General features: G+C 36.6%; 1 protein-coding gene and 1 pseudogene across 1 annotated transcript in view; one reads left to right on the top strand and one right to left on the bottom strand.

The window, feature by feature from the left end:
• Nucleotides 1–14,633, bottom strand: part of GASK1B (golgi associated kinase 1B) — a 43,741-nt gene that overhangs the window by 17,173 nt on the left and 11,935 nt on the right. Inside the window, exon 2 of the mRNA XM_044680667.1 lies at nt 5,187–5,401. Coding sequence (XP_044536602.1) covers nt 5,187–5,401 — 215 coding nt within the window. The remainder of the gene's footprint in view (nt 1–5,186; nt 5,402–14,633) is intronic.
• Nucleotides 8,174–8,595, top strand: LOC123251715 (annotated as a pseudogene).

The following is a 14,633-nucleotide window of genomic DNA, read 5'->3' as shown; positions in this document are numbered from 1 at the left end:
ATATATATTTACCTATATAATATATAAAATATATACCTATATATATATATATACATATACTTTAATAACCACTTCAGCATCCAATAGGCCCTTAATAAATATTTGTTGGTTGATGGATCAGTTTAATAGCCATCAGCTATAGGATCTGTTTCAACAACTTGGTCCAAGTAGAAGAAGTTATTAATATTGATAGAATAATAATAGCAATTTTTATAGTAGTAATAATATATATTCAGATAGGTTGACAGAGCTTTCTTCTCACAATATTTTGAAAAGAAACTAAGATTCCAAGACTGGCCCAGCATCCCACAAAATCCAAATGCAAGCCTTCTGATTTTAACTAGCAAGCTTCCTGATCCAGTAAACTCATTCCCCGTGCATGACTGTTTAAAGCAAAGGAATGTTGATGATCCACAAAGGTTAGCACATAATTTCCCTGGAACAAGCCTTCCAAAACTCTCTCAGAGTGGCATCATCCCTCCCCCCTTCTTGCTCCTAAATCCAGAAGCTTGTTACAGGGGGATTGGAGGCATCCTGGTTAACCCAAAACAACCTTCTCTCTGTCCACCTTTTAAAACCATTCGACACACCTTAAGAAGCTAATACATGCCAGGCATTGTTCTAGGTGCTAGAAATAGAGGCACAAATGACCACAGGTTGTTTTTTGGTGAATATTTTCTAAATCCAAGGAAATAAAGAGTGGTAGAGGACTGGAGCCAAATAAACCTGACACCTAAATACTAGTCGACATCATTAACTTGTGACTTATCCTTATATGTGAGCTCAGCATTAGAGACTACATCTTGCCACTGGGTTCATTCCAAACTAATTGGTGCTATTCAGCTAACCTCCCCAAATATATGCAGAGTGAGTATGCAGCCTCCTATCCACATTAAACTAAACTCTAAGGGCACATGCAGATGCCGCCCTATGCTCCAGCAGGAGAAGAGAGTTTTTGAAGTGAATAGGTGTCCTGAAGATAATGGGAAGGATTTTGCCCCTAGAAAACTCCTAAAAGCTTTATTCAATCAAAAACCTTTTAAATCCCCAAAGGCGCAGCTGTTGCCCTTCACTGAGAATTACTCAGCTCTCCCCACTTTGGAACTATTGGTAACATGCAATCAACCAAGGTTCAGTGACCCCATAGGGTAGAAAAAGCACTGCATGAGGGTGTCAGGAGACATGTCTGTTGTACCCTCCATTCTTCTAACCAATTGTATGTTTTTAGTAAGTCAAATCATCTCTTTAAGCCTCCCCTGAAAATGAGGGGGATTATGTCGAGTTCTGGGGTTCTAGAAATATTTCTGAGCATCTACCTTTCCTGAAAGGATACAAAAAAGTTTAATTTAAGGCCTCACCAATCAACGTACCACCTGACTAAAAATGTCAGGCAGTCAAATTGCCATTTGAACAGTTTCTTACAGCCCATATGGTTTGTGACCAAAGTAGGAGAGATCTTGTTCAGGTTGGGGAAATCGGGAAGGGCTGGTGAGATCTGTGAAGCAACCCTGCATATTCATTCATTCCTTCAATAAGTATTAATTAAAGGCCTGACAAGTGCAAGTCTCTGTGTTAGGGGTTGAGAATAAAAAGACACAATGAAAATGAAAAGCAGTCCCTGCCCTCAGCAATCTTGGAACAGAGAAGACCTGGGTTTGAATCTTACTGTGGACCTTTTCAAACCATGCAGCCATGGGAAAGTTAAGACAACAATCTGAGCCTCCTTTTTCTCATCAAAAGGATGAGAACAGACTAATCCCTGAAGTTTTAGCTTCACAGAATAATTCTGAGGATCAAATATGTTTTAGATGGAATCACTGGCTCAAGGATCATAGACTCAGAGCTAGTTGGGACTTTCAAGATAAAGAGGAAAATGAAAGCTGGGGCAGGGAGGGAGAAATTGTTTTTCCCCCTCAGGTAATAAAACAAGTGTTGAAGAATAGTTAGCATTTCCATAGGTAAAGGGGGTAGAGAAATGTGAGGCAGCAAAAACAACCTGAGCAGAGGGATGAACAGGTAACAGTGAGTGTTGAGAGCAAGGGATTGACAAAGCAGGCTGGAGGGAGAAGAGGAGGTAAGGATAGAAAATTCGTTTGGAATAGATTGGAGAGGGTTCCTGAATATCATGTAAAAGGACTTGGATTATCATATTGCTTGCTCAAAAATCTTAAGTGATTCTCCACTGCCTCCAGGGTGGAAAATGGACAAAAATGATGTTTTAGTGAAGGACTCCTTAACACAGGGTCTCTGAACTTTTAAAAAAACAAATAGAACTACAATTCAATAAGATGAATGTTCTTCATAATCTTATGGATTTTATGTTATACATTTAGGGCACTATTCTATAAAAAAGGATACATATACTTCACTAGATTGTCAAAGGAGTCCAAAATACAACAATAACAACAAAAATAGGCTTTTATACAAATACAAATCCGGTGCCCAGATTGAGCCGTGCTCTGTGGAAGGGGAGGCTGGCTAGAGGCAAGGATATCAGTTAAGGGGAGCCACTGCAACAACCTAAGTGTGAAAGTGCTTAGATTCTGAATTACTACTTGGCAAAAAGAATGAAAAAAAAGATAGCAAGCAGAGTCATTCCAAAGAGAGAATCAATCGGGCTTGGTGAATGATTGAATATATGGAACTAAACAGAGGAATGAATCAAAGATGGCTGGAAGGTTTCAAGCTTGATTGACTGGAAGAATGGTGTTGCCATCAATAGAAGGAAAATTGAGGAAAGAAAGCTGGCTTGTGAACAAGATAATGAGTTTTGTTTTTGATAAATTGAACTTGAGGTGATGAAAAAAATAGAGTGCTTTGCCATTTACAGTGAATCAGCATCTAATGAACAGAGAAGGAATTTCCTTCATCCTAATAGAATGCTTGCAAGACAAAATGACCCAGTGAATAGAACATCAGACTTTCAGGGATGCCCTCATTCAAGTCTGGCTTCTGATAGACATTGACTATGTGGTCCTGAGCAAAATCATTTTAAGTGTTAGTACTCCAGGAAACTCTCTTTGAATTTATAGGTTGAAGAAAAGGTGCTGAGGGAGTTTCTTCCTTGGGATCTCTACACCAATAAAAGCAATGGTTTAGTTCAAAGAAAATAAAAGTGGGGGTAGAAGGCTTCCAAAATGTCAGATTTCAAAAGATCAAGGATGTAACCTTCCTATTCATCCAAACAAGTGAAATATAAGGGCAATATGGGGTTTTATTTGTGCTTTAAGGATCGATACCTACTGAATCATGAAACAACTATAACCTTGATAACTAAGAAGTTGACAGGATCTCAGGCCATCTAATCCCTTTCCTCAAATATTTAGCATAGATTCTTCAGGAGTTTCAGCTTTTATGAAGCAAAAAATGGTTGAATGCATACTATAGATCAAAAAATGTGTTCATTCAACATGGATTGAATAGCACAGTATAGCCTCAGCTTTAGAGGTAGGAATAAGATATTAGAACCAACAGATCATAGAATGATTTCTCCAAGTCAGAAAAAGTAGTAAGTAGCAAAGAGACTTTGGATCCAAGTCTCTGGCTATAAATCCAGTGTTCTTTCTACTATATAATGAAAGACTTGGGTTCTAGCCCTGCCTTTGATACATATGAATTTGTGAGCATCAGCAAGTCACTGAACCTTTTCAGTGTCCCCAAGCAACTTTCTTAAGGCTGTAAGTTATAGAAAATTTGCTCATCTGCTTTAGTGTAACTAGTTTCCATCCCTTAAATTTCCTATACTAATGAAAAATCTTTACCCTCCACACCCCAAATATAAACTTGGATATTGAAAGAAATAGGCATTGAATCCAAACGTGATGTTTTTATGCATTTAAGAAACTTAAAAAAATACATGTATCTTGAATCAGGGCTATGTGCCTTCCTTGCTTTCTAAAACAGCTTGGAATGCCTAGAGGAACTTTTCAGTAGATTCAGCATTTTGAGTTATCCAAATTATCTCCTCCTTCAGTGCATCCAGGGACTAATAAAACAAGGGTATGACTCAGCACCTCTGTGACACAGAAAATGTCTAAAAGTACAAATGGAAATGGCACTAACAGGCTGATGATCACACCAAAATTTAGGAGATTCTAAAAGGACAGGTGGCAGACCAGAAATATGCTGAGGAATTGTCTAAATGTATAGCTCTTAGAAAATTCATTGGTTGCTAGACCACTGAATTTCATGAATGTGATTGCATGACTTCATCATAATTGCATCCTATCCAATAGTACCAACCAGTCATATCCCTGGAGGTCAAAGGGAACCTAAGAAAAAAATCTTAGAACTCATCCATTGCCTGTGTTCTTTTGGTTCATTCAAGGATGTTTCCGGAATATGAGCAAAAATAATTAGAACTTTTAGTAAAATATTGTTCTAAAAAATTTTAGTCAAATGCTTTAAGCTCTTTGAAATTATTCAGTTCCCTAAGCTTGCTAAGGGTTAATGATTCTTGAGGCTCAGATCTACATAGGAAACATTCAAAAAACATTGAAGAGCAAGTAATCCACAAAGAATAAGGGAGAAGGTGTTACCATTATTATAGATGCCTAGAGCTAGAAAGGCTATCAAAGCCAATCAAGTCTCACACTTTCATTTTATAGATGTATAAACTGAGGCCCAAAATGATTAACTAATTTGCCTAGACTCACTCAGTTAAAAAATGTCTATGGTGGGATTTGAACTGATTCCATATCCACAGTTTATCCACTATATGCAGAGTTTCCCACAGGACAGTATGCTTTAAGGTCTTAGTTAAAAGACTTAAAAGTAAAAGAGACCTAAGCAATCACTTAGCCCAATATCATCATTTTACAGATGAGACCAAAAGTGGTTAAGTTATATGCCCAAGGTAACAAAGACACAGTCTAGATTTGAACTATGGTTTTCTGACTCCAGATCCAATGGATCACTATATAATATTTCTTCTCTGAAATCTTTGCTAGCTCTACTTTACCTCCATTTAAAATACTGTTAATTTTTCAATGAATAACAAAAAAACTTCCTAGAATTTTTGGGGGGAATATAAAAATTGTAGCTCCTCTTTTGGACAAGAGGTTAAATGGAATTTAAACTCACTTGAAATTACTCGAAGTGCTAAAACTTACCTTTCAATTTAATCATGGTTAAAGGATTTTAATATTTGTTGGACACAACTACTGACTTGGCAGTAACACTCTTACCTGGAGCAGAAAATCAAAAAGTGCCATCTTAGACCATTCATGATGATGTACTTCAGTACACCCCCATTCAGCTTTGGGTGCTCTGCCATTTTGCCAACACTTTTGCTTGAGTAATTGTTGATAAGCACCCCAAGTGAGTGGAACTGAAGAATGACTTTCATTATCTGTTGGAGCCAATGATGAGTCCCAGAGAATCACAGGGCAGGGGTGGCCATCTAGAAAAAGGGAGAGAGAAAAAAATAAACAACACTAACAGATCTTAGATAAATCACTTCCAAACTCTTTAATCCAATTTCCTCAATTATAAAATGAAGGCATCATTAGAATATGAATATAGTTGGATACTATTGTGCCATAAGAAAGTATGAAAGAGACTATTTCAGAGAAACTTGAGATCTGTATGAACAAAAGAACAATTTATATAACAAAAATGTAAAAATAAAACACATAATTTTGAAAGACTTAAGAATTGATCAACCTAATAACCTACCACTATTCGAATCAAAGGACTCATGATGGACCAAGCTACCTGCCTCTTGACAGAGATGTAATGGGCTTCAGATGCAAAATGAAACATAATTTTTGGATATGACCAATGTGGGGATTTGTTTCACTGGGTTTGACTGTGTATTTGCTATATGAGGATTTTGTTTTTCTTTCATTTCAGTGGGGTAGGAGAGGTAGAAGATTAAATTTGTTTTTATTCATTGAAAAAATATTTCATAAATAAAAGTATAAATATATCTTCTAGTTTCTGGGATGGGGAAGCAAGAAAAGAGAAGCATGGGTAATCAAAATGATGTAAAAACAAATAATAAAATATTTGGAGAAAAAAAAAGAAAACAAGATGAAGGAGTCAGAGTAAGAGAGATTTCTAAGGTGTCTTCCAGCTTCAGTTATCTCTGATCACAGAATTCTTTGTCAGACAATCTTCTCCAATAGAATCTTCAACAGTATTGGGATATTTGAGAATCTTTTTTTTCTTTCCAAAGATATTTTATAGAGGTGGTAGGAACTGGCTCCTAACCACCAATAACAACGTCCTTTGGTTAATGTGGTCTTACTCAACTTCTAAAAACAGTTACCACAGAAAAGGAAAAAAACCCAGACATTTATAATTGTCTATTCAATGTCTGAGTAGAGTAACTCTCCATTTGTAATAACAGCTGTCTGCTTTTCTGAGGCCACATTATGATGTCAGAAAGACAAGGATTTTTAGAAGTTACAAGTAAAGCTGTCTGGATTTCATAACCGTCCAATACAATCTACAAAAAAAAAATATAAGCAATCTCAGCAAATACCATGAAATTTCTGTTATGTATAAGATTCTGGGCTAGATACTGGGGATAAAAAGCTGAAAAACAACATAATCCCTGGCCTCAAGGAGCTTAGAATGTGATAGGGAGGGATAAGACAAGGACATGAATAGTTCAAAACAAGATAGAGGCAAAGTAAAAATTTTTAGCATTTTAAGAAATTTGAGTGGGAAAGATCATTTTTGGTTAAAGGGGTGAGGGAATCCTTCACAGATGAGTTAATGGGTAACAGTGCTTGACTTTGAAGGATAAGAATAATTCTCAGCATCTCAAGATGACAATGCTGTTCATCCCAGAAAAAAGATGTAACCAGAAATTCCATCACCTGGGGAAAAGTAGTCAAATAGGATACGAAGACCTAAAGAGAGACTTTGGGCATTGTGATACAAAGCAGAAACTCTAGCAAGTCACTCCTGGGGAGGTCATCACCAGGGGAAAGAGCAGAGCAGGACTGGGCTGGGGAAAGCTCACCTGGGTTGTGAGTAAATTGCATGATTATAGATGGAGCCTTCTGGTCTTCATCTTTCTATTTCATGAATAACTTTTTACATGTCTCCTGTGTATTCTGCTTTCCAATGAATCCATCCTAAATCCACTTGATGCATGATGCAATATGGAACTCATGAAGACTCATTAGAGAGAGGATGCCCCTTTTCAGATGCATGCACCCTGGCTGGGACAAGTTCATCGCCCTGCCCTAGGTAAGACTGAATTAGGAGAAAACACCATCTTAGAGGAAGAGAAATTGAGATCAGCAGGACTTCCAGCTTAACTAGAACACAAAGTAGAGGAAGGGTAATGATTGAAATAGGTTTAGAAAAATGGCTCGCTACGAGACTGAGTAGAAAATGGATTGTCAGGTAAATTCTATAGTTTTTATTTTATCCTGAAGCTAAAGAGGAACCTCTGAAAGTTTTTGATTGTAAAAGTGACATTGTGAGTCTGTATATGAGAACAATTACTTTGGCAGCTGTATGAAGGACAAGCTAGAAAAAGAGTAGACAAGAGACAACAAAACTAGTTTTAACAGTCTATTCCAAGAGAGAAGGCAAATATAACACAAGACCTTTAACCGGGATGGAGAAAAGAGGCCAAGATATATTGGAGAGAAAAGATTTATATCATATTCAGTGTGATCTGTTGAAAGGAGCCTCATAACCTGACTCTGAGAGCCTGTGACATGTTCTAGCTCCACTATGGACTCAGTGTAACCCTGAGCACATTACCTCTCCCTCTTCTCTTTCTCTCAATTTATTCATCTCTATAATAAGAAGATTGAATGAATTTCCTACCTTAAAGTTATTATTCTGTTCCACTTCCTGCCATTCCCACTATCACAGTGACCACTAACCTCAGTCCCTGACTGCCTTCCCTCCCTGGGTCCTCCCTGGGTCCTACTTCCTGAACACTTATCCACTCCAGCCCTGGGTGCCATGGCTGAGGTCTATCCATTTAGCTGTGCCAATGCTTTTGGTTCTGCCAACTTTCCCCTACAGAATGGGTAACAGAGTAACCAATAGTGGCAAAAATAAGATGGATAGAGCCACAGCCTTCCTGGTCTAGCAGAAGAACGAGAACTATGGCATCATCAGGAAAGGTGATGATTGCCCACCAGTGGCACTCCCATGAAAAGGGTGCCATGGGGGCTCCTCAGACGTTATTGATGGAGTGATGAATGGAGAATACTACCAGGACAATAATGGTCCAAACCAGACTTATGCAGCTCTTTCACAAGGAGATAAATCACATTCAGAACCAGAGAGTATATGTACATGAACAGAAGAACTAATGGAACATAGGAAGTCCTTGATGCTAATTCTCCAAAGCAGAATGGAAAGAAAAATCAATAAAAGAGTTGGAAGAAAGGTTTGCAATGCAAAAAAGAAAAAAGTAAATGAGGGCAGCTGATTTTATGTAAATGATATTGAAGAGACTTCTGACACTGAGTGGAAATATAAGACTTTGCTATTTAACTTTAACCCTAAGTCTAGCAAGAGGCCAAAGATGTGTCTTGCACGCATTCAATCCTCATCTCCCCCAAGCAGATCCCCCTGGTTCTCCAAAGGGAAATCCAAAGAATATACTACAATTGAAATATATTCATCTTATTCTCTTACTCATTAAAACTGTTCACAGACATTGGATAGATTATGTAGGGTTCTTTGGGATCAAACCACATGTCCTTAGAATTGATTATTCTGATTACATCTTTTTCCTTTGGCATTCCAAGTGGGAGGGAAGTAGAACCTTCAGGAAAATATCCTCTTGTACTTTTCTTTATTGTCTTTTTCTACTATACTGCTAATCAAATTCTTTTTCAAATAGTAAAAAAACAACAACAAATCTATTATCCAATGAGTTGGAAATGACTAGATTTTGAGATGAGAAATTTAGTAAGAGAGAAGAAGGAATCAAAGATGATGATGAGCTTTAGAAACTGGTGTCTGGGAACATTTTGATGTTATCCTTAGAAGCAGAGGAGTTGGGTAGATAGAGAGGTTGTAGCAGGAGGAAGTTCCCTTTTGCATATGATTTTGAAATACCACTGGAATGTTCATGTGGTGATGTCCAGAAGGCAGCTGGAAATGCAGAATTAAAGCTCAGGAGAGTGAGTTGGATTAGAAATACCAAGTTCTCTATGTAGAGGTGACACTTGAAACCATGGGAATGGAGGAAATTAAGACAAGAAAGCAGAGAGAGTAGAGGTCTAGGGCAAAGCTTTGGGAGCCACAGGAGGCATAGCAAAGACATTTGATTTGTCTGAGAGAAAATGCCCAAAGCAAAAACATCAATCTCAATAATAGATCACATTTCATACCTCTCCTCAGAAATAAAGTTTTTCCAAATGTCATTTCTTCTTAAGCATATGTTTAGAGAGTAAAAATATCTCACCAAATCATTTTCCCCTTGCTAATGACTTTTGAGAGCTGAAACCTCTTTCCCATTAATAAACTAAATGGAGAAAATGGTCAAGTAGTTCCCTCCCAAATTAAGACTTACATTGCATGTGAGCTTTCTGGCTTCCAGTATTCTTATTAGTGACATGAAAGGAGTTGAGCCACATGAACTGTTAAGGTCTCTCTCTTCTACCCCCAAGATACCAAGATGCTAAGATAAGCAGATCCAGCACCATAAAAAGGCATCCTTCTCTCTAAACTGTAAACATAAGTTAGTCAGCTCATTCTTGACAGACTTAGAAAACAGGTGGATAACTGAAACCTCTGAAATGATGATTGGAATGTCTTGACTTGTCACAGGAATTTTTAAAGTACTTTTTGAAATAACTTCAAGTGTTCTCGACTCTTGCTCTTTAAAATTTTCCTCACTTGTTAGTGGCTTGGATTTCACCACCTCAATCATTTGCCTTAATGTAAAAGTTTTTATCTTGAGTCTTTAATTCAGGAAACATTCTTCTTCCCTAACTACTCTCTAATTTGGTATTAGGGTGACCTCAATAACTTTAGCAGCACAGACTCAATCACTCTAATCACCTCCTCTCCATTTGGGGCTCTTTTTTCCTGCAGTTAGCCTAGAAATGAGGGGGAATGCAGATCCTGGCCCTTGATAAAGGCATATGGATATTCCTCCAAATTAAGGTAAAAGTGAGAAGAAAATGTGGCACCAAAATTTATTATTCATGTTTACCTAATCACAAAAGTCAGGAAGAGAAAAACAACATGAGACAAAGTAGACATTTTAAAAGTCCTATTTCCTTTTAATATTTTCATTCCTTTCCTCAACATTTCCATCCAATGATTGATTTATATTTAACTTTATTCTTTCCTTTATGGATGGGAGAGGTACGTAGAGGATGATGGTCATGACCTGTGATTTCATTCATGTAGGGAATTCCTGGTATGGCAAAGCCCTCTGATGGAGGCAAGTAGAATTGTCCAGGACACTAAAAAGTTTGATAGCTTGACCATGGCCACACAGTTGGAAGGAGGACTTAAACCAAGTTTTCTTGACTCTGAGATTGATGTCAACCTTCTGTCCACTATACCATTCCACCTCTCCTACTTGACTTCTTACATATGGGAGAAAACATAGAATAAGTGGATAGAGTGCTGTAAATAGTCAGCAAAACCTAGATTAAAATCTAGACTTTAGACACTCCCTACCTATATGACCCAAGGAAAATCTCTTAACCTATCTAAGACCCATCTTCCTTCATAAAATGGGGTTAATAATAGCACTTACCTCCCAGGGTCGTTATTAGGATCAAATATGATAAGATATGTAAAGAGTTTTGCAAATCTAAAAACACTATATTAATATGAACTCAGGGAATCATAGATCTTGGGCTGGAAGAAGATTGAGAACCAATCTAGTCCAAGCCTCTTATTTCAAGATGAACAGACTGAGACCCAGAGAAGATGACTTGCCTAGGGTCATACAATAGTTGAGCTGGAATTCAAATTCATATCCTGTTCCAAGTTCTTCTCTTTTTCCATTTTTTCTTCTCTGTGTTTAGCTTCTAAAATGATGCTCCAAAGCTTCCAATTTCCTCCATATTCCTCTAGAAATTATTCAAGCAGAGGAGTCTCACATAGAGCAAAGAAACATCAAAAAACTAGGTCACCCAGGTTATTGTGTCATTTAATATTAATATACATTTAATATATATCATTTAATATTTCTGTCAAAAATATTAGACAGGACATAAAGAAGCAGATAAACTCATCCAGCTCTTTTCTTCTTGGAAGAATATCAAACAGGAGGGTGACCAGGAAGGAGGATAGACTAACCTTTTAAGATTCAAAATGACTTCAACTTTAATTTCGGAGAAGCTTAGAAGCTGAGATCAGTTTTGCATCTACTCATTCTTGGATCACTACAATTTGGACAAATCTTTGGATGATGTTTTGAAGTCATATCAATCATAGCAAATGTTTTGTTGCCATAATTGTACAATAATAATTTCAAAATTCAAAAGCACTTTCAGTCTCAACATGATGATCATGGAAATATGTATCATATGATAATATATGTAAAACCTATATCATGTTGCATTCCTTCTTTGGGAGTAGGAATGGGTTGGAGGGAGAAAGAGAACAAGACTTGCAAAATATCAGAAAATTAATATTAAAAATTATATTGACATGTAATCTGGAAAAAAGTAAAAAATGTATTATAAAAAATTCCAATGCACTGATAAACAATGGAAAGAAATATCTCAATACCCTTTCACTGAAGAAATATTTTAATTTTATTCCAAAGACCCCAAAGTAGTCAAAGAGAGTCAGAATATCATGCAGAAAATATACATTGACTTGGATCAAATAATTTTCTTTGCTATTTTCCAGAAACCATGCAGAATGGTAAGGAAAACATCACAATTACAAATTGCGTTTTAGAAAAATGTTCCAATTTTTAAACATCAAGGAATCTTCTAAGCCATCCACAAATAGAAAAAACTTCAGCTTAGAGCCTAAAATTAATATTTGAATTCTTTCCTCACACTCATGCACATTTTTCAAGGAGCACTCAAAGTCTTCTGATCATTCTGTAGGAACGTTCCCTAGGGACCCTCCTGGCAATAGATGTCCTAGTGGGAGGAAGTGGTACCTGAAGCAAATAGGCAATAAGTAGTATTTGAAAACTGAGCCCAATGTGGATCATTCCCATGCACCCTGCATCCCCTTAAGATCTCTGATTGTTACTTTAGAATATTCTGACATAAACTACATAGGAGTTGTGTCTCCACTTATATGATTCCTTAGGTTAATGATGCTTTTTGCAAATGTGGGTCTAAAGTCAAGGAGCCATGAGTAACACTGATGAGAAAAAAAAATAATTAGAGAAATCATGATTTTTTAAAAAAGAAATGAACTGTTTTGATTTGCATTTCTTTAATTATTAGAGATTTAGAACACTTTCTCATGTGCTCATTGATAGTTTTTATTTCTTTATCTGAAAATTGCCTATTCATGTCCCTTGCCCATTTATTAATTGGGGAATGGCTTGATTTTTTATAAAATTGATTTAGCTCCTTGAATATTTCAGAATTTTTTGTTATAAAGATTTTTCCCCAGTTTGTTGTTTCCCTTCTGATTTTGGTTGCATTGTTTTTCTTTGTACAAAAACTTTTTAATTTAATATAATCAAAATTATTTATTTTACATTTTGTAATTTTCTCTAACTCTTGTTTGGTTTTAAAATCTTTCCTTTCCCAGAGATCTGACAAGTATACTATTCTGTGTTCACCTAATTTGCTTATAGTTTCCTTCTTTATATTTATGTCTTTCACTTATTCTGAATTTATCTTGGTGTATGATGTGAGATGTTGATCTAAACCTAATCTCTCCCATATTATCAATCAAAACAACTCTGAGGTACCACCTCACACCTAGCAGAATGGCTAAAATGATAGCAGGGGAGAGTAATGAATGTTGGAGAGGATGTGGCAAAATTGGGACATTAATGCATTGCTGGTGGAGTTGTGAACTGATCCAACCATTCTGGATGTCAATTTGGAACTATGCCCAAAGAGCGATAAAAGAATGCCTGACCTTCAATGTAGCCATAGCATTGCTGGGTTTGATCATAGAGCTCATAGATAAACAGACTTGCACAAAAATATTTATAGCTGTGCTCTTTGTGGTGGCAAAAAACTGGAAAGCAAGGGTATGACCTTCAATTGGGGAATGGCTGAACAAATTGTGGTATATGCTGGTGATGGAATACTATTGTGTTCAAAGGAATAATAAACTGGAGGAATTCCATGTGAACTGGAAAGACCTCCAGGAATTGATGCAGAGTGAAAGGAGCAGAGCCAGAAGAACATTGTACACAGAGACTGATACACTGTGGTAAAGTCAAATGTAATGTACGACTGTACTAGCAGCAATGCAATGACCCAGAACAATTCTGAGGGATTTATGGAAAGGAACACCACCCACATTCAGAGGAAGAACTACGGGAGTAGAAACACAGAAGAAAAACAACTGCTTGGACACTTGGGTTGATGAGGACATGATTGGGGATGTAGACCTGAAAAGACCACACCCATGTAACTATCAATAATGTATAAATAAGTCTTGGCTGACCACACATAACAAAACCAGTGGAAATGTGAATTGGCTACAGCGGAGGGGGACAGGGGGTTGAGGGGGTGGAGGGGAAAGTAAAAACATGACTTATGTAACCATGGAAAAATTTTCTAAAAATAAAAAATTATTAAAAAAAAAAAAGAAATGAACTAGACTTGGTTGCATTTGAGGGAGTGACTTAGAAATTATGTCTATAAACAGGACACTGGCTCAGTCAACTTAGACTGAAAATTTTCAATAGTTTTTTCTCATCTTATTCTGGCCTGTCAAAATGATGCAATGTTTTACTCTCCAGAGATATCTTAATGGTGAGGAGATAGAATTCTAGCTGTCACAATGGAGAGAAAGCAAGCTTTATGGGAAATGGGAAGGTTCAAATAAACTAAAATCTATACTTCTGTCCTGAAGAGTTAGATTTGCCAGTATATCTTGCCTAAGCAAGCTCAATACTTATTCAGAATTTTTCTCTCTTCACGAACATTTTTAAGACAATGCTATATGAGAAAATGCAAAAGAAGCAAACCTTTTTGATGCAAATGAACATGTAAGTCAGCAGTAATGATGGCATTTATATAACACTTTAAGGTTTGCAAAGTGTTTTATAAATATTATCCCATTTTTTTTCTCATAATAATCTTGGATTATGATACCATTTTACAGATGAGGGAACTGAGGCAAACAAAATATTAAGTGGCTTAGGTCACACAGTAGTCCAGTGCTCTATCTACTGTACCATCAACTTTCTATAGAAACCTTAATTTTTCCATTTTTGAGAATATTCAAAGTTGTTCATATCAATATTATTTGTAATTGAAAAAATAGAAACAAACTAAATTTTAATCATGGGGCAGGGGATTGGGTGGGGAGGAGCATAAAGAATACAATAATGAAATGAAGATAGAATATGAGGAAATTTGGAGAAATGCTTGGAATCATGGAGAACAGGGGAAAAAACTGGAACAAGAACAGTATATCTGACTTACGGCCATATTAAAGGAGAAATGAATAGGAATAGGCAAAGATCCCTACAATAGACCTAGAGTAAATAAAAGTTATTACAATAGTTTATGTATAGTCCA

This window comes from Gracilinanus agilis, chromosome 6 (genome assembly GCF_016433145.1).
Source record: "Gracilinanus agilis isolate LMUSP501 chromosome 6, AgileGrace, whole genome shotgun sequence".
Classification (NCBI taxonomy): Eukaryota; Metazoa; Chordata; class Mammalia; order Didelphimorphia; family Didelphidae; genus Gracilinanus; species Gracilinanus agilis.
Note: the sequence above shows the minus strand (reverse complement) of the source record. Positions and strands in the feature narration are given on the sequence as shown.